At 39.0% G+C, this 20,727-nt stretch overlaps 1 protein-coding gene across 3 annotated transcripts in view; it reads right to left on the reverse strand.

Moving 5' to 3' along the window:
* The window catches only part of KLHL2 (kelch like family member 2), a 59,984-nt gene that overhangs the window by 7,028 nt on the left and 32,229 nt on the right, over nucleotides 1-20,727 (reverse strand). For all 3 annotated transcript variants that reach the window (XM_032108858.1, XM_032108856.1, XM_032108857.1), the window contains exons 5-11: nucleotides 16,856-17,018; nucleotides 9,244-9,353; nucleotides 7,864-7,980; nucleotides 6,704-6,853; nucleotides 2,196-2,313; nucleotides 1,371-1,568; nucleotides 523-624 (exon numbers count right to left, since the gene is read on the reverse strand). In XM_032108858.1, coding sequence (XP_031964749.1) covers nucleotides 523-624; nucleotides 1,371-1,568; nucleotides 2,196-2,313; nucleotides 6,704-6,853; nucleotides 7,864-7,980; nucleotides 9,244-9,353; nucleotides 16,856-17,018 — 958 coding nt within the window. The remainder of the gene's footprint in view (nucleotides 1-522; nucleotides 625-1,370; nucleotides 1,569-2,195; nucleotides 2,314-6,703; nucleotides 6,854-7,863; nucleotides 7,981-9,243; nucleotides 9,354-16,855; nucleotides 17,019-20,727) is intronic.

Below are 20,727 nucleotides of genomic sequence, written 5' to 3' on the forward strand. Positions count from 1 at the left end.
GGTTCCTATGCAGTTAAAACACATACACACCTAAAACTGTTTTAAGACCCAGGAGCCAGGCCAGGCCTTCATTGTGCAAGTGACATCCAGGCTATTCACCACCAAGCTGACTGGAAAGTCAGCAGTTTTCCTGGCACTGCCCTTGGGATCGTCCCCAGCGTGCAGGCAGCAAAGTCAGCCACAGATAAGAGAGCTGACAATACAGCAGTGCTACATCACTAAAGACCAAACGATAAGGTCATCACGTCAGCTCTCTGACTTTGCTGACATATGTAACCTAGAGCTTAGCGAGCTTTTCCTCAGCTGGCCTCAGGCATAGCTGAAGCTCTGAAAAAAAATTTAAAACTACTATGCTAAAAACTGGTGAAACTCAAGTAGAATGATTACATATTTTTCATACCATTTGAATTACAAGGTTGAGCAAAAACATAAATCTGAAGTATGTTTTCAAAAGTAAGAAAAACTAGTAGGGTAAATGATTGCATTTCCCACCATTCTTTTTAATATCATTTGTCAACTTACCTCCAACAACACCTACGCCAACACTACTTCTTCTTGTGTTCATTGGAGCTACATGAAACCACTCGTTAGTCTTCAAGTTGTAAACTTCGACTGATGACAAACCTATGATGACAATATAACATTTTCCCTATAAATCTGGGTGCAATGTACTGCCTAGCTTTCAGGGAACTCTTCATATCTGAAAATTCAAATTATTTCATTTTAAGGACTGTTAATTACTGAACAAAAAGCACAACTGATGTCCTAGAGATAAGTAATTACAGTCAAGCCATTCTTTGTGTCTGAAAATGGGAAAATTACTGAAAACTTTTGTGGAACTGTGAAAAATTCTTCCCTGGATTTTTTCCTTTCTTTTTAATTAAGTCACACACTTTCTCCTATATATGCTTCTATAATAGTTACTCAGCAAAAGGATCACTTCTGCACAAATTGTTTAATGCATCTAAGTAGAGAATGAACAGTGTATGTCTAAAGCCTTCTCACAGGTCAGAAAAAGCTGTTTATAATCATATTTACACCTGAAAATGCAGAAATAAATTTTGTATGCAAACAGGACAAAACAGAGCAGATCATTTTTCTCTCAGATCTTCCACAAGTTAAGGACTCTGACTATAGAAGGAATACTGGAACAGAACTTGGCAGAAGTTCACTAGTCATTAAGCCTGAACTCTTAGGAGCAAACAGTGCGTTTTTCAGGAACGGGGATGTGACCACTTAAGCACATTCCACATCACAAGATGCCAGGCTACCCTCATGCTCGGTTTCACCACAAGTACCAGCAAAAAGAGACATTAAAATTTGATACAGTCATGTTAAAAACCATTCAGAAGTGCCTAAGGCAAACATACCTGTACTCCCATCAAACCCTCCCACAGCGTAAAGGAGGCCATTTAATACAGCTGCTCCCAGGGTGCTCCTCCTGTCCTGCATGTTAGCAACACTTGTCCACTGGTCTTTCACTGGATCATAGGAATCGACGGTACGAACTCTCAAAGAGCCATTGAAACCACCAACAGCATAAACCATGCCTCCCATGTAAACCATTCCTAGAGCAGGGAAATGGGGAGGAAAGACGAGTGCTTCAGTCTCTCTGCCAATTCACTGTATTCTGTACTGTCCTAAGTATGCAGACACTTGACACAAATTACAGTACTCACTACACTTGTCGTGCTTTTGACAGTCTCCTAGAACCACCCTTCATTCAGATTAAGCCCTAGTATTTCTGACACTTTTTGTTTCCAACAGTGCACATTTCTGAATACCATGCTTGCTGAATTTCTTCTTGCTTAAATCGCTCAGCTGCTTTAAGATCACATTTTCATGTTTTTAATAGTGGATGATCACTTCTTCACATTATTTCATTTAATAATACTAGGGTATTTTAATAGCAAAATTACAATGCATTAATATTTAAATTTATTTATCCCTTGTTTCTGTGGGAGGTAATAAAGCAGTTTATCCTACAGATTACAAACTGAAGCAGAAATTAAGCACAACTTATCAAAGTTGTATCATTCCACATTAGCAAGTAATTCATATGATCAGTGAAGGCAAGGTTTAGCCCTTCTCAGATAAATATCTCAAGTACTGTTCCAAAGAACATACAATGCTTTATACAGATGCCTAAATTCTGAAGTATTACCAACCACAACAAAAAAATTAGGCATCCTTACCTGCCCTACATCTTCTGGAAGGCAATTCAGCTACCTGATGCCAGCGTTCTTCTTTAAAATCATAGCATTCAACACTGCGAATTGCCTTTGGTGCCTGTCCCCCAACTACCATCATCAACTAACAGGGAGATAAGAATAATTGTTAGTTATTTGCACATATGAGAGCACCTGAAAGTTCAAAGAAGTGTTAAAAAATAAAGCAAGCTTCTGTACAAGAAATATTTAAAGGATGGCTCTCCTAAATTAGAAACTGGAGTCTTGTGAACCAGGCAAAATTAGTTGTTAGGTATTTTTTAAAATAAATTTAATTCCTAGTTATTTTGTCCAGAGGAAATACCATGGGTAGAAAAGCAGGTAGCAATTAGCATCTCAGTGTCTTGGGGTGACTTTATGATGTGTATCCCGTATCGCTACCCTATGCCCAGAATTAATTCTTGTGCCTTTCTATGCCTCTAAACTGAGCCTGAGAGGGGGAAGGAAAAACTGAGTGTGTTGGGTTGACCCTGAGTTGATGGACAGTCTTTAAGACCAATTACGCTTCTCACAATTTACATATTTAAACCGCACAGAAAGGCGGGACTTGCCCTTTTGGTCGGAGCTCGCCTGCTGGAAGGTGGGGGGGCTCCGAGCCTCCCGGCCCCGCTGGGCCGGGCCGGGGCCACTGCCCCTTTCCCCCTTTCTCAGCACCACGGCACGGACCCTGGGTCGCTGGGGGGGACTGTCCCAGAGCCGCAGGCAGCTAAAACCAGCCATGGACTGCTCACAGCTAAACCCATCCAGCGCAGCTTCTGGGGACAGGCGGGTCCCTCTCCTCTCCATGCGGAGCCGGCGGAGCCAGCGGGAGCCGGCAGAGCCTCCTGTCTGCAGCCAGCACACTTCATGCTGAACTGAAGAGGACATCGTGCAGCCAGCAGCACAGAGGGAGCGAGGCTTTCCCCACCGTAAAGCCCGAACAAGAACACCCTTCAACGTGGAGGCTTCAGAGTCAGAGAGAAAGAGAAGTGAGTCACGTGGGACGGAGCTGGAAATGGCGACAGGAGAGAAGAGGGCGGTGCCGCGATTCTGGCGCGCAGCTTAAAAGAAACCTTCTTGCATGCCGTGGTAAGAAACCGTAATACCACAAACTGTTTGTCTCTTTAATCCATTTGAAAAACATGGGGGGATGGAGTATCCTCGTGTGCCTATGAAATTTGTGAAGAGTGCCTATGTCAGGCTATATAGAAGTAGTGAGAGGCTGTTAGAGACTTGTGGCGAAGAAAAGCCTCTGTGTGCAGGCCAAAATAACTTATCCTTAAAAAGATGAATAACCCCATGTGATGGCCCATGTTTTGTAGTATGAAAGAACTGTGAAATTCTTCATGGGAGAGATGTTCTACACACAGCAGACTGTTTGTTTCCGGGCGGGTGTGCTGTTGGTGGCAGTTTGGGAACCACGTGCAACTGAAGGAAAACCTTTTCTTCCTTAAGCATAAGAGAAAGACTTTTCAAGAACTGCAACACTGACTAACATCCCATGTTCTGTTATCCCTTGTGTGAGCTGGATAGAAGGAGAGAAGTGCTGGAAAGGGGGGGGGGGGGGGGGAATTTACTTTAATTTTGTTTTGTTGTTTTCTCTTTACTTTTAATTCTGTTAGTAATAAAGCTCTTTCATTGTACTGCAACTGTTTAAGGTTTGTGCCTGCTTTGCTTTTCTCCTAATTCTTATCTCACAGAAGGAAAATAAGTAAATAATGGATATTTTGAATCAAAACCACTACATTTAATTGGTGTTTCCGCCCGGTTTCGAACTCAACCCGCTACATCAATGGTGGAGAATGCGGGCAATTAATGAGCGCTGTGAGATGAAGATTAATTAGGAGAAAATAATAAGCAGAGCAAGTAGAAAGTTATAACATTAAGTAGAATAATAGAAGAAATTTGCTTTGTAGTAGTGGTAAAAATTCTAGGGGTGAAGGTTTATGAAATTTGTTTTCTTTTAGCTCTGGTTTTGCTATTTTAAGTAACTTTTAGATATGTAAATTTTAAGAAGCGAGGGGTGGAATGTGTTGGGTTGACCCTGAGTTGATGGACAGTCTTTAAGACCAATTACGCTTCTCACAATTTACATATTTAAACCGCACAGAAAGGCGGGACTTGCCCTTTTGGTCGGAGCTCGCCTGCTGGAAGGTGGGGGGGCTCCGAGCCTCCCGGCCCCGCTGGGCCGGGCCGGGGCCACTGCCCCTTTCCCCCTTTCTCAGCACCACGGCACGGACCCTGGGTCGCTGGGGGGGACTGTCCCAGAGCCGCAGGCAGCTAAAACCAGCCATGGACTGCTCACAGCTAAACCCATCCAGCGCAGCTTCTGGGGACAGGCGGGTCCCTCTCCTCTCCATGTGGAGCCGGCGGAGCCAGCGGGAGCCGGCAGAGCCTCCTGTCTGCAGCCAGCACACTTCATGCTGAACTGAAGAGGACATCGTGCAGCCAGCAGCACAGAGGGAGCGAGGCTTTCCCCACCGTAAAGCCCGAACAAGAACACCCTTCAACGTGGAGGCTTCAGAGTCAGAGAGAAAGAGAAGTGAGTCACGTGGGACGGAGCTGGAAATGGCGACAGGAGAGAAGAGGGCGGTGCCGCGATTCTGGCGCGCAGCTTAAAAGAAACCTTCTTGCATGCCGTGGTAAGAAACCGTAATACCACAAACTGTTTGTCTCTTTAATCCATTTGAAAAACATGGGGGGATGGAGTATCCTCGTGTGCCTATGAAATTTGTGAAGAGTGCCTATGTCAGGCTATATAGAAGTAGTGAGAGGCTGTTAGAGACTTGTGGCGAAGAAAAGCCTCTGTGTGCAGGCCAAAATAACTTATCCTTAAAAAGATGAATAACCCCATGTGATGGCCCATGTTTTGTAGTATGAAAGAACTGTGAAATTCTTCATGGGAGAGATGTTCTACACACAGCAGACTGTTTGTTTCCGGGCGGGTGTGCTGTTGGTGGCAGTTTGGGAACCACGTGCAACTGAAGGAAAACCTTTTCTTCCTTAAGCATAAGAGAAAGACTTTTCAAGAACTGCAACACTGACTAACATCCCATGTTCTGTTATCCCTTGTGTGAGCTGGATAGAAGGAGAGAAGTGCTGGAAAGGGGGGGGGGGGGGGGAATTTACTTTAATTTTGTTTTGTTGTTTTCTCTTTACTTTTAATTCTGTTAGTAATAAAGCTCTTTCATTGTACTGCAACTGTTTAAGGTTTGTGCCTGCTTTGCTTTTCTCCTAATTCTTATCTCACAGAAGGAAAATAAGTAAATAATGGATATTTTGAATCAAAACCACTACATTTAATTGGTGTTTCCGCCCGGTTTCGAACTCAACCCGCTACACTGAGCAAAACTTTTTCAAAGCAGTTTGCAGCTTGTTCAAGGTCACACATTTTTCCCAGCTGCGGCAGGGGAGGGAGGAAGCACCACGCTTGCTGCTCCCAGGTCAGTTTTTGGCCAGTGGTTCAGCTGCTTTTTCTCCAGAGAGAGATTGAGAGTTGAATTTTTTTTCCTTCCCTGAAATTTCAGATTTTCTCCCTTTTCTGCTGGACTGCTTCAGTATCAGAGCACATCAGGAGGACTTTCCACTGAGCACAGAGGGCCTGACCCTGGGCCAAGCCCCAGCTCCAAAAGGGAGGACTCTAACACTTTCCCAGTTTTTTCCTCCACAGGGAAAGATTTTATTATTTAGCATTATTTTCCTTTCCTGTGTGTTTGTTAAATAAATAGCTTTTCTCTCTTTCACTTTCCTTTGAGGAAAATTTATTTTTTCCCGAACCTGGTGGGGGAGGGGTGGTTGTGCCTTCTCTCAGAGGATATCTCTCTAAATTTGGCCAAACTGGCACACTCAGTAAAGCTCCTACAAAAGAGGGATCTGTATCTTCACATCCTACTGTGATCTTAGATGTAAGAATTCAATGTCTATGATGTGTAATGGAACTGTGACCATCCATCCCATAATAGTCTTATCTTGTTCTTCCAAGAAAAATGTGCTAAATCTGCTGAATTAAATCTCCTATTCCATTACTGCAGTTGTCACAACAGTACTATGAGAAAACTTCTTTACTTCATTGCAAAGAAGAAAGTATCTAATGTTTGTTTTTTGCTAAAATGAACTAAAGATTGAATAAAAAGTCTCATTGCAGAAGCTTCAGTCATTCTGTGTTTTGGTTTGGGGTATTTTTGTTGGGTTTGTTGGTTTTTTTTTTCCAACAGGCTTACTTCTCCATAATTGTATATTTCTCAAAAGCTGAAGCACTTATTAAAAAATGTTTTCTGGGAGGGCAGGTAATGGTGATGCTCTGTGTAGGTGGGAGGCTAAAAAATCTATATCATAAGTAGTATGGAGTGTAAAGGTAATCACTTGTTACATTTTTATGATAAATAATTCTTGTACAAATCTTTTACAGGAATACCCCAAGAGACAGTCCTACTCTCATGAAAGCTTTTAAAATGAAGTTTGAAATCGTAAATACTTTGGAAAAATAAGGGTCTTACTTTTGGAAGGCTAGCAGGTGTTCTCAATTTTGTTCGTGTGCTTTTCATCAATGCTCGTTGCTCAGTTGGTAGCAAGTGATACTTCATAGCTTCAATGAGGTAATCTTTACAAGCACTGCTGTTCTTAACCAGTATTTCCTCTTCCACTCTCTATTTATAGAACAAGGTTTATTAATTTAAAAAGGTCTGAGCATGTTAAGGAAGTAAAACAGAAATCACAATCCAAAGTGCAATAAAGCCTATGATCTATCACCCAAATGCAGAGTAATCTAACTTTTTAGACTATAATTTAACCAGTAGGACACGAATTTGTGTTGGAAATGTGCAGTTACTAAAAAAAAAAAAAAAATCAGAAGATGCTGATTGTTAATTAGCAAGTGGAAGAAACAGTGATAGGCAAGGTAAAACACTCTTCTTACAACTGGGCACGTTTCTTGATTTTTAAAATACAGACAGTACAGAACACTTTTAGTGGAGAATAATTTAAACAACTAGTAAGCCAGTCCACAACAGTAAAAACCACAACAGAACACAATGGCAAAACAGGCCTAAATCATACCCAAAACAACCCACACAAAGCGGAGATTTGTATCACAAAACCAGAATTTTTAAAATAAACACCTACCAACATACTATTATACCTACTAACCAATCTTAATACTGAACTCATATTGCCAGTCTTAAATATTTGACCTGACACCAAAATATCCAAATGAGCTTCTAAAATTTGAAAAAATGTATTTTATCTGAAGCAGGTAAAAGAATGGTTCCTTTGTCATTAATTCCTAATCAGCTTAAAAAACAGATATAATTCTGAAGTTGAAAATTCACTTATGAGAACAAATCCTTTATCAAAGATCGCATTACAAATGAAACCTAACCTGATCTCAGTGAATTACATTGTTCAGATTCCTAGGGTGGTATAACATGCAGTCAGCCAAATAGATAAATTACTTATGTAAGTCATCCTCTGTGTGGCAATCCCTCACCTCACTGTGTGTATATGCACATGAGTATGTGGTAGTGGCTGTTTGTTTACTTTTCCTATCACTAACATACTACATCGACACTGTTGTTTAAATTTAAAATTATCTATCTGGCATTAAAATAATGAACAGAAATGTTCACATGCAGAGTAACTAGTATTCCTTTTTGCTTACCTGAACTAAATACTCCCGGGAAAGCAAAGGCAGCCGAACATGCTCCATCAGACGTGCCATTAACTCCTGCCTTACATCTTTGTCATGGTTTACCCAGGCTATCACTGCTTCAAATACCTTCCAGAAAACAAACAAATCAAGTTTCTTGACTTACAAATTCATAAGCATGAAAACATCAGTGTGCCTCCAAAAATAGTTTTGCTTATACTAAAACTCCTAACGTTAAGAACAGATGACAGCAGTTACAGCTTCCAGTATTTCCATATTTATCAATCACAAAATTATGAAGGTGCATTATCTGGTCTTTTTGTATCTACTCCTCTACTGGTGCTTCAAGGATACCTGTGCTACATTGACAAAATGCACACAGTGACTTCAGAGATACTGAAAGCCAGGCAAACAAACAACGCAGCAGCAGCACTATTACAGTCTTCATATTTTTCTTCCTTTCTTGGAAAATTGACCTGCCACATCACCATTCAAATGACTTATCACTGAGTCTTACTAGGAGAAGTGATCCCAAGCCTGGTTTTGCCTCCATTGCACAGTAGCTCATCATTCACTAGAGCATTAAAGCCTTAATTATACTCCACAAAAGCAGCATCATGTGTATCTAAGTGATAGATCCAGACCTTCAGGGTATTACAGGAACAAAAGCATAGCTTTGCTAGTTGCTGTTTAAGCAGATAGTTCTTAGATTCAAAGTTTCAATAAGGCTCTAAAAAGCTTTTAAAAAGCTCAAAATGAATACATCCACAACCTGAAAACCATTAGAGGTTTACAGAGATACCCTGGGCTCACTGAAGAACACAGTATTTCAGAAACGGCTTTAAAAAATTGAGATCTAGGCTAAAGGTGAGCCAACACACATTAAACTCCAGTTAGGTAATACCAAGGTACCTAGCCATCTCTGCAACCCACACTTGTTCAGTTAGGCTAAACAGCTCGCATATACATACAGAGGTTTAATACCTTTGTGGGACTGCTGATGCTAAAGTTAGTAAATGGCATATAATTGCTCTTCAAACTTTGAGTTATTTATCCCTTGGTAAACCAAACTCCTGTGGATGTGACTCAGCATGTGTTCTGGCTGTTCTGCTTGAAGATGAGAAGGAATTTCCATTTAATGTGCTTTTGGTTCTTGGTTTTTTTTTTTTTTTTTTTCCCAAAGGGTAATGTGATTTAATACAGTTGAGACTAATTTTCAACATCAGACTGACAAGCTTTTGGGAAAAGTCCTTTAAACTTGAGCACAATACCTGCCTAATTTCGCTACAGAAACACGTAACACATCCAAAAAAAGTGTACAAGATCAGTATGAGCAAGCTCGCTCTTTCACATAATAGGATAAAAAGAATAATGGGATACAGATTGTCTTACCTTCTCCTCTGAGGGAATTGTGAGTTTGTCACTGGATATAAGACTGCACACCTGCTCTACGCCAAGATTGAGGTATTCTTCACTAAGTACAACATCGGAAAAGTGCTGTTCTGTTTGGAGGAAAAGAAATATGCTAACATAGAGTGTGACACATATCCAGGGGTATAACAAGCATTAAAGCAGCAGGGGAAAACAGAGGAAAAGGATTCAATATGCATGCTATTTTACCCTATCTAGAAGCAATACACTGACTTAAAATCTCTTCTATAGGTTAAAGCTTGGTCTCACAAACAGCTTTTCTATTTAAAGATTCTTTAACTGAAATATTAAAACACATTATACTAAAACTATTGTAGCAATTTTCAGATGCTTGCTTCATCTCAGTACTTGTCCTTGAGAATTACCTGTGTCTCATTTTGCTAAATTCGTACACAAAAATACAGAAAAAAGACCCCAGAGTCTGTATACTCTGTATGTTGTTGACAAGCATGTTTTAAACTTGTAGTTTGACATGAACAGTGGTTGATTCTTTAGAGCCAACCAGCAATGTCAAACAAGTCCTATTGCATCTCTCAGAGCCTCTCCAAGGTCATAAAAATACTGCATATTGCAATCTCTACAACGTGCAGAAGGTATGTAATTTTTCCTAATTTTTTTTAAACCTCAACTTAAATAAAACTGAAAAAATTTAATGTTTCCAAGTCGCCATTCAGTTATCCAGTTTCCCCCTCCCTTCCTTAAAATTGCTTTTTATGGCATTCTTTTGCTTAAAAAGCATTCAGTTAAATTATTTTTCTCCTTCTTCTGCTATTCTTAACAGACGTTAGAAGGGACAACTGTTATTAAGAACTTAGGAGTTCTCTCAAAATTAGAATAAATTAAAAAGAGGCCAGCAAATGTACTCAAACGAAAGAACATTTTATAGCCTTTTCTATCACTCTACTAGTACTACTATAACTAAGACTCCAGACTTGAGAAACTCGTCTAAGCTGTTTAAAAAAAAGAATGCTGAATGCCTAAGCTCAAGAAGTCTAATCTTTCAACTTCGCAGGGTACAACAGCTTTTTCAGATGCAATCATCATCAGTACAAGTCCCTCTAATTCTGCAGCACTCTCTTATCATGGACAGGTAGTATTTTCTGCAGTACTTCAGGCAATGGGAAAGAAAGGATGAGAAGAAATACTATTGATTTTTACAACATCTCCATTACTTTTCCACTCTTTACAATTCTTTTTGTATCTGTTTGCTTTTCAGACAAGTATGCAGTTTCTCAAGCTAAGTATCTGATGAGTTTTATTGTTTGCAAATAGCAATTGAGAAAGGTAATTTGTATAGATTCATTTTACAATAAACTCCAATTCCAGGTGACACAAACCAGTATGCCTGAGCGTACTGAGAAGCTGAGTTGAGAAGCAAGCAAAAAGGGGAAGCAACACACATCCACATCTCAAACAAATCTGAGGTTCTGAAGCATTGTTCATCTCTCCTTGAGAAATACGATGCAACAGTGGATCACATCCAACAGGATATATTTCACAAAGCAGAAATATCTGGTTGATTTTATGGACTCATATATAACAGCCTTGCTTTTTAAAAGTTGATTTAGGTCATGCACTAAGTAGGAAGAGATCCAGCCTCTAAACCAGGAGAGGTAAAAGTTGAGAATTTTCAAAGCAATACAATGAATGTGAGGCTGTCTCCTGTTTTCATGCTAGAAAGAAAACGATAAAAGAGAATCCAAAAAAATAAACAGTACTTGAACAAAAACTGTTTTACTGGATGCCAGCCTCTTAAAGCATAAAACAAGGCACATGGTCAAGAGGAGTGAAAAAAGGAGAAACACTAAACCAAACTACTCAGTCAATAGCTACAGATCCTCAGGTGAACGAATTACAGGCAAAAGAGAATTAGAGGAGATTTCTACATAAATTTTAGTCATCAAAAAGGAGGTAAGGTGAAATAACTTGTCTCGTAAGAATCAGATCGCTTGTTGTCTAGGAGACCTTGGTAACTGATAGATAGATAACATTCGGGAAAAAGCCAATTGCAATTACAGCTACATGGATTATTTACAATAATTAAAAACTGAAAAAGAACAAGGAAATATAAAATCAATTAAATCCACCAAGGGCAATTTATGTAATGCTGGTTCAAGTGTTGAAGACAGAATGCTTCATTTTATATAAAAATTATGCTTATGAAATTCAAACTTTTTGCATCCTTTTAGCAAGAAGGATATCAGCATCTTCGAAATAACATGATTCAGTACTAAAATTTCAAGAAATCACACTTAGATCCTCTTTTCCCAATAACGATGAAAAATAGTACTGGAGGTGTGCGGATTTTTTTGCCTTCTGGGTCAGGATTTGTATTATCTCATATTACTGCTCACATCCTGAAAGCTTTGATAATCTGGAGATACTAACATCAAACATATGATTAAATGTTTAAATATTTTATGCATCTGTCCCCTGTAAAATCTCAAATGATCTTGTTTTTTATTTATTGCATTGGGGAACATACTCCTTTCTTTATGAACATCTCTTAAAGAAGCAAAGAGAGAACTACCCAGATGGAAGTTTCCATGAGAGAATAAAATAATTATTTTTTCCCAAATCAGAATTTTCCACACAGTATGCAACTTTGACAAATTTGTACTGGAATCCTGCCCCATTTCTTGCCTCTTTACCCAGAAATTGAAGCCAGCTGGCTCCTGAGTCTGGCAGCCTGGAAGCAAGCTGGCTTAGGAGCTGCAGAGGCTTGGCTTCTAAATTCCCGCTTCCTAAGCAAGTAGAGTCCTACTTCTTTATTATCAAGACTAAACTCTGTCTTTAAAAAAAAAAAAAAAAATATCCATTTTAGGACATTTCTAAAATACCTGTTCCAATTGCATATGAAAAACAGATTTTCACATTTTTGCAACTGAGTCAGTTTCTATCTGAATAGCTAAAGAGCTGTCCTTGTGTGCCCTGTGCCAGTAGGATGGGATAAACTAAAAAGTCTTTAACAACACGAAAGGGGCTAGTAACAAAATGTCTGTAAGTACAATAAACAATGCCAGCATGGAGAGCATAGAAAGAAAATGGCAGCTGTAAATGTACCACTTTTTGGTATTTGTTGTTATGAGTCTGGAGCTATGTATTATACATGCACAGGCAGCAAAAAGCACTTGACACCTCTTCTATCCAAAAGGCACACAGTCTGGCCAGACAGATATTAACATTAACTTTATATTTTTCAATTACGTAGGAAGGAAAACTACATCTGAAACCTGCACAGGACCTTTTATGCTTTAAACCTTTATGGATTAATTCACAAACACTTTTTCACTCATTTATGTATCTACAGTCAGAACAGATCTTCCCAAAGCCACATTATGTGGCAAAAAAACTGCCACAGCTTACCAGTGCCAGAATCTACAGCTGGAAAAAGGGAAAACCTGCTCATATTCCCTAGATCTTTTCGTGACAGTAATTGAACATACATTCATGTGTGAAACAAAATATCACAACCAAATATATCGAGTTTCATGTCTTTTGTCGGTTTAGTCCAACAACTTGCATTCTACAAAACAATTAATGATGATCTTTTTTAAAACTAAATGGAGTACCTGCACCTTTCAAGGTGATAATGCTACAAAACCAGCTGCAGCATCCCAGCACTTTCTGTTTCCAGTTCTTTCTGAACGGATAACCTACTGTTTTAGAGCAATGCACAGCATGGGAGCTCTGAAAGATCCAAGCCTTATGGTCACTTAAAAAAAAAAAAATGACAGTTTCTCAAGCAGATGAAACAAAAGTATTAGAAAGAATTAGGGTTTTTGAAATCATTGCTTCAATTCACAATGTCACATTGTGATTTTTTTTTTTTGGCTTGGGACAAAAGGCCTTCGCTAACAGCCTATTTTAAGGTCAAACAGGAACCCCAGCTTTGTTGCAGAGGGATAGATGCAAGCTCTGCTAGTTGGAAAACCAGCAGAAGCTAAAACTGCGGAATCACATTTTTTAAAAAAAATCCGATTTATTTGTCAATTTTATGCTTAAATAACTGGTTTTTAGGACACCATGAAATTCACAACAGCCAAGGCAACAGCAGCATAGCAACAGACGTTGCTACTCAGAATAGAATCGTAGGAACGATTCTGACGATGACATCCTTTCCATGCCAGGCATACGGACGTACACAAGAACAGTCTACAGAAGACATGCATGCTTCCAAGTTCCAGGGCTCAAGTTTTAGACTAAGAGCTCCACAATCAAGCATGCTGTTATCCCACAGTCCAATACAATGCAGCAATTCCTGTATCACAACACACACTAGGAGTCCCTAACAAAAGAATCTTCAATATCTCAGCACAATGCTGAAAGCCAAAAAGGTTCACTGTGCCAAGCCTCAAAGGACACCTCTGCCACAGGCCATCCAAAGTTTCCAAAGCCTGTACTGCCCTATGCAGTGAGTGAAATACATTTTTATTCTTTGGTTAAAACTAAGAAATGTGTCAGGACATACGCACTGAGCAAGGGTCTCTCTAGTCCAAGACGGCACACCCCTCTTCATTTAAAGTTTAAGATTTAAAAATTTATCTTCAGGTTGTACATAACATTACAACACCTATATAATGCACCACTTTCTCAGGAAAAATTGCTCTTTTGTGAACATCCTTTAACGCTCCATAAGACATATTCCAGACTAAAACTGAGGACAGACTAGCAGTGCTCATGCCACATACTCTTGCTGGGAATCCTCTTAAAACAAGGATGAGAGGCCTCCTCTGTACAGTCTCTGACTGTGCAAGTGTAACAAGACCCAGAGCAGGATTGCTTTCTGGAACATCACAAGAACAGGTGGCATCTCCAAGTTGATTTGCAACAGAAGCACATTCCAAGTAACCTGTATCAATTGTCCACTATTTTCAGATCTCTCCATAGGAATCACAGGTGCATATAAACAACTCTCCTAGAAATCTTGCTCTCTACTACAAAAAACCAACCTACCACAGGAATATGAAGCTCCAATTTTAATGGAAGTTGCGTTTTCATTCCCACTGGAAGGAAGTTCCAGAGTTTCACTTTTCTAATAACTTCTGATCCATTTGCATCCACTTGTTTTTATATTATCATTGTCTATTAGCAGAACTATCTCCCTGCCTCTTTTTTCTAAATCTAAAATAGCAAGCGTAACAAAATAAAGACTGGGAGAAGTTAAAAATCAAAATACTTTTCATTTTCTCTAGCAGGGAAATATTTTCACTGCTTTTTCCAATCTAATAATCCTTTTCTGTACTCATTCTAATTTCTGGAGCCTTAATCCCAAAATGTGTGCTCTGGGAGTTAAGATGCCTGTGATACAAAGCTAACTCTGAAATGGCACAGCCATGTATTTTTGGCTCAGACTTTTCAGAAAATTTTTTTCAGTTGTAAGAAAGCTGTGACAAAGTACAAAGAGCCATTTGAGATAAGAACGGGGGATAAAAAGAAGCTGTGATGGCTGAGATACAGGCAGCAAGTAGCCTGAAAATTCAAGAGGAAAAACATTGACCTGAAAAGGTACAGAACTGTATGAAAGAAAATCAGGGAGTCAGGAGACAGAAATTCAGCAAGACTGATCATCAGCCAGTTCCAAGGAGAAATGAGGGCCAACTCTTCCTCTCGGCATCCTTTTATGAGGAGTACTGAGCATTCTGGTGCTCAGCCTAGCATCTTCTATGTCCCAACTAGGACCAACAAACAGCTTCCCTCCTCTTTTCAACTGCCTGTATTCTGCTTGCAGAGACTCTCTGAGCACAGCAAAGGATGCCTGAACAAAATGACCCAGGGAAGGAGAGTTAACAGGTGGACACAATTCTTGGGGTCTCAAAACCCATTTAACCAATACTGCACTCAAGGTCTTGCCAAGGTCTTAGAATTTATATTTCTAGAAACTAATCTATATAAATATTAGCTTCAGCTACTAAACTGAACAAAGATTGCTTAGTAACTGAAGTAGTTTAGAAGTTTAGTTTAGAAGTGACTAAGGCCCAGTCAGGACAGAAGTTGGAAAAAATAACTTAAAACTCAAAATTAAGCAACAGCTGTATCAAAATGTGTTCCCTAAAACATTAAATATCTGAACATTAACTCCAGTTAATAAATGTATATCGTGCTTCCTGTTGCACAAAGGGTCAAAAATATAATAGATTTTTGGATTTGATAGTGTATTACTCAAAGACAAAAGGATTTAATTAAAACTTTTGGCATAGATGTCTAAATAGAAATATCACAAAGTCATTCAGTCATGCACACATCACAACTTCTTGAGTAAGGCATGCATTACAAAAGCTAGTACTTTCAAAAACAATCTGAGCAGCTTTTGAATTTTTTTAATTGATATATCAATCATTCTTGATAGAAATACTATAATCTCCCGTGAGTTTAAAAGAAAATCTATACCAGAAAACAGAATTTCTAGGAATGAAGACACCTGAAAACATTCATCAAAGTCCATGCCTTTCTGAGTGCTAAATTTACTCAAGGCAATAAAAAACCTATTATTTGGACCTGAGTTGAAGCACTTAGCGCTCTACTTCAGGAAAATCTTCAATTTTAACTCTGTACTAATTGTTAATGATGCTAATTGGTCACTGTACATTTTAGGAAAGTTATGAAAAGCAATGCAGTCATATATATTTTTTTCTACAACCTTATCCAAACATTTAATTTTTAATTCTCTTTTTTGTATTGCTCTTATTCTAAGCCTGCGAGTGCTAGGGATGAAGGAAGGCAGAGCAGAGAGTGGACCTGACTGTGCACCCTGACTATACACAGCATATTTATCTCAAGAGTAAGAACAGAGTGTGCATTGCTTAAAAATCCACTCCACAGATGAAGCAAATACACAGTAGGAGTTGAGCTGGCAGCTTGTCATACAGGCCGGCAGTACTCCAAGAATATGATGACAATAAGGGAAGCTTTTGGGGGGAATTTTACAGAAATTGGAGGTGGTTTGGTTACAGAGGAAAGAAAAGGTTAGTACCAAGCATGAAAATAGTTCAGCTACAGAGACAGATGAAATACAAGATTCAAGTGAATGGGACTATAGGTACCCTTTATAGTAAGAAATTTAAAGTCTTGGGCTAGATGAGCAGGATTTTCAGAAGATAAGTTGATAACATAATACCCAACATTACATTTCTTGCTTCTTCCCTAGTGTAGTGCAGGGGCTACCCTTCCTCCCAATGCCTTTTTCTTATTTCTTCCTCCATGTAATTCCTACATACTTTGACTTGTGGTAGTTGTCAGAATTTTAATTCTTCTCTCCTGATTTCCTACCCTAAGTGACAGTGCAAAATTTTAAACAGGAAGCTAGCTTCTTTCTGGATTAGAAATGGCTTGGACCCTGCAGAGTCAGAACAGTCTGAGAAGATGATGCTCCATTCAGCTTAAATATAACTGTGGTCCAGCCAGCACATTTTATTTTTCTTGAAGACATTCATATCAAATGTAGTTTTCATCAGGAGATACATGTCTGCAATATCCTGGATAAAACTCGGGTTCCTCTGGGTGGGGTTGAGTGGAATGGAACCCATCCACACAGACAGATACCAAGCTGTGTGCTCTGCTAATGATAACTTGCCTGCATATGTGTTGGCCTTGCTCAAGAGATCTGAGCATGCATGCATGTCAGCAAAAGCACGAATCCCCAGGCAGTTGATAGGATGAAGCTGGGATTCCAAAAATTCACAGCAAGTCCTTTTCACATCCTGTAGTTGCAAGAGACCAGCTGCTGGGAGCAGTACCTGGAAGGAGAAACAGCAGCTGGTTAATGTCCCAATGCAATTCTGAGCTTATACAAGAGTAACATCAATATTAAGAAAATAAAATAAACCATTAAAAAAACAAGACTAAAACAGAGAGGAAGATTTCAGCATTATGCAACTGAAGAAGTTAAAACCCAACATGAGCATGATTTTACCTCCCTACAGATACCATTTAAAATAACAAGAAACATCTCTACCATTGTGTTCACTAGGGAAATAATTCCACAAACTATAGCTCTCACACTTTATTAAACTCTTCCCAATATTCATTCACAAGTTCGCTTCTTACATTTCCCAGCCATTTCATAGTTACATCTCATTTCCAAGCCTTCAATGTTAGATATTCTTTAAAAGAAAGCTTCTAGACCATGATAGAATATGCAAATCTTGTTTGCATGCAAGCACTGGACACTGTACCATTTTTTTTGTTAGCATCAAAAATAAGCATCTTTATGCAAGTGATTCCAGTACGGACAGAATTCAGCTTCCACAGAAGTCTGTGACCTTCTTGGAAGAATGATCATTCAGGCATGTCTGACATAGACAGGAAAAAATGAAGGAGCATACATTTAACAAGAGTTTGATTTGAATATCAACTGTTAATGAAAGAGACATGAAAAAAAGACGCAAATGTGATTGCACTGAAATATACAAACTATTGCTAAGAAAAATACTTAAAAATTAGTTTAAATTTTAGATAATTCTTGAAAATATTAAGTAAGTCTAACTAAGTGGAGAAGATCTGTATGTAATAAGCATAAAAGTCAGTGTCACAGAATTCAAACAAATTTAGTAAGCTTAAAGGTTATTAATTACAAGGTTGAAACAGTACAGTGAACTCGTTTTATTTTAGCATATGTTTATGTAAATGTTAAGATAATATTACCAATACAATTTATAATACCAGAACTAGAGTATGATTAGTTATAACACTGAGTAGATAAATTCATTTGATAGTTAATTCTATGATAAGATATAATTATTAACTTACATAGCAAAAATCAATTCTAGAAATCTACTACAAGTATTTATTTACACAACTTGTCCCAATGAAGCAAACATTTCACATCTGCTCAAAAATTCAGTAACTAATTCCAGGACAGTCCTAGATAATTTTAGGCATGTTATCAGTATAGTTGAGCAAATAATTCTGAGAACAGTCCTTGACTGCATAAACGGATCTAGTAGAAAAATATGTAAAATCATCATCAAATCAGAATACAAAATGGAAAGGTGAAATGAGAATGGCACGGAGAAAATAATTTAATATTTGTATGCACAGTCACACTGGCATACTTAAATGAACAATACAGAAATGATACAGGAACCAGATCACTCTTCATTATGGGAAATTTACACCAGTTCTTAGATTACTGTAACTGAGCTTGCAAAGTTAGAGATTTCAATACATTTTAGTTATCAGAAAACAAAACATTTAAATCTAAATGTATTTTATATTCTGCTGCTAGAAAGGAAAAGGCAAAGTGCATCAAATTTATCTCGTTGAATTACACATTGGGCTTTGGTTACTAGGCAACAAGAGCTGTGATAACATCTAGCTATTTTCATTTGTACCTATAGAACTGTTGGTCCAGAAGCCGTAACAACCTCCGTTCAAAAATACAGTATCATCACAGTCAGATTCACTCTGCTGAAGCCAGGGACAGAACTAAAGGGGGAAAAATACCAAAACAACCCAAACTCCCCACAAATCCATAAGAAAAAAAAAAAAACCAAAGAAAAGAAAAAAAAAAAGACTACATTAAAATTGCAGTACAGATTAAGTTTAACTGCTGCAGACTCGAAACTGGTCAGTTTTAGCTCAGATTTATTTCCAAAAATAGCCAGTAGAGGGTATCATAACTTTCCTTTAAAGATCAAAAATACTGTAATGCGCATACTGCTTTGTACTGCAAGAAATGCAGAGGTGGAAAAAAAAATCTCTGATTGCTCGTTCTACGAAAATGTTTTCTTATCATGGCAATTATTTTTTTTTAAATCAAAGAACACTGAACAGATTATTATTACAGATGGCAAATAAGATATTACGTGTTCTCTTTCTTTGTGTCAAAATTGTGGTGATGAATCTCAGAATGACTGCTAGATTTCCTAGACCAAATGATTTAACCCTTACGAGCCTATGAAGCCTCTTCCCTGGTTATTTCCTTTTGGTTCTCCTTCCTGCAGTGACATGCCTACTCCCAAAGCTCTCTGCACCCACCACGCCAAATACATTTTTCCAACCCCACTGAAACACAAAGGACTGTGACCAAGTGCAAATATTTGTTTTAAAATCTACCTGCAAGGTCACGTGCATAGTCAGGACAGATCCACTTAAGGCCCGGAACTCGGCTCCGTGTTTTTACTGGAGTAGAATCAAGCCCTTCTCAATAACTCAACGAGATCATCAACCTGTATCTGCGGCTGCTGGTCTCTCTTGTAGCCCTTCATGTACCTGCCAGGAGTGTGTCAGGGCTGAGGGTACTAATGATGCCTGCAGGTTTTCTCCCTCTTTTTTTCCTGACAGCATTATGACTCTATTCATTTTTGTTCAGCTAGACACATCACCTCACATGAGCGAAACATGTGTTGAGCTCAGAGGTGAGGAGCAGCTGGTACAGGCAGGCACCTCTCCAGGTGCTCACAGGCCCATCAGCTCACAAGGAACACATTTACAACAGTCCCAAAGAGATCCAGCCTGCCTGACTGATGAACAAACCTCTACAAGGAAAGAAGGCTCAGAGGAGATGGGCAAGGGTAATGAACTCGGAGAAGAAATACAAGAATGAGCATCTAGCTGTATAAAGAAAACCGAACTTATCTCCACAGGAGGGGGAATGGAGGGTGACTTTTGCTTTAGATATATGGCTGTATAGTAAGTCATCAGGTTATGCAAACAGCCTCTTCTAAAATAATTAGTAGCACATAAGGTCTTCCCAGCTAGCCAGGCCAGTAGGGGGAGAAGTACGTACGTGACACGGCTCAGTCCCACAAAAGTGTAAAACTGAAAAACCAACAGAAGGAGCTCTCAAGAGAGCAATAGGCTCGAGAGGGCTTTAGCCCACACACTCCTTCCTGGTGAACTAGAGATGCCCACCATCCTGACAGTGGGCATATGAAGATCAGTAATGGGAATCACTTCTTCACAGCGATCTAAATGTGTATTTCAACTGCTATATCATGCTTGTGTTGTGATTTCAGCATATTGGAGTATGTCTCTACTAAATCAAAACACAACACTACATAGTACCAAGTATCTTCAAAACAGCAAATTTCATGGCAAACATTTTAAACCCCCCTCATGGACTATCCAGAAGAAGCTGGTCAGAGCAGCTGCCCTGGAGTGCCTCCATACCAGGCAAGGGTGTTCATCCTGCCTGGGGGCTGCTAGATGACCTGACAGGCACAGCCCCTTGATTGGTAGCCCTTCTTGAACACACAAGGTTTTAGTAACTCTCCTGCTAGTTGAGAATGGGGGAACAAGTCCAGTGGAAGGAGCCACCAAGATCATCAGAAGGTTGGAGCATGTGATAATACAAGGAGAAGCTAAGAAAACTGAGTTTGTTCAGCCATGAAAGAAAAAAAGGGAGACTTTATTACAGTCCACAGCTACCTAATATGAGGTTAGAGAAGAGTGAGCCAGACTGCTCTTGAAAATGAGTAGCAGTAGGACAAGGAAAAGTAGGAA

Source organism: Corvus moneduloides, chromosome 5 (genome assembly GCF_009650955.1).
Source record: "Corvus moneduloides isolate bCorMon1 chromosome 5, bCorMon1.pri, whole genome shotgun sequence".
Lineage (NCBI taxonomy): Eukaryota > Metazoa > Chordata > Aves > Passeriformes > Corvidae > Corvus > Corvus moneduloides.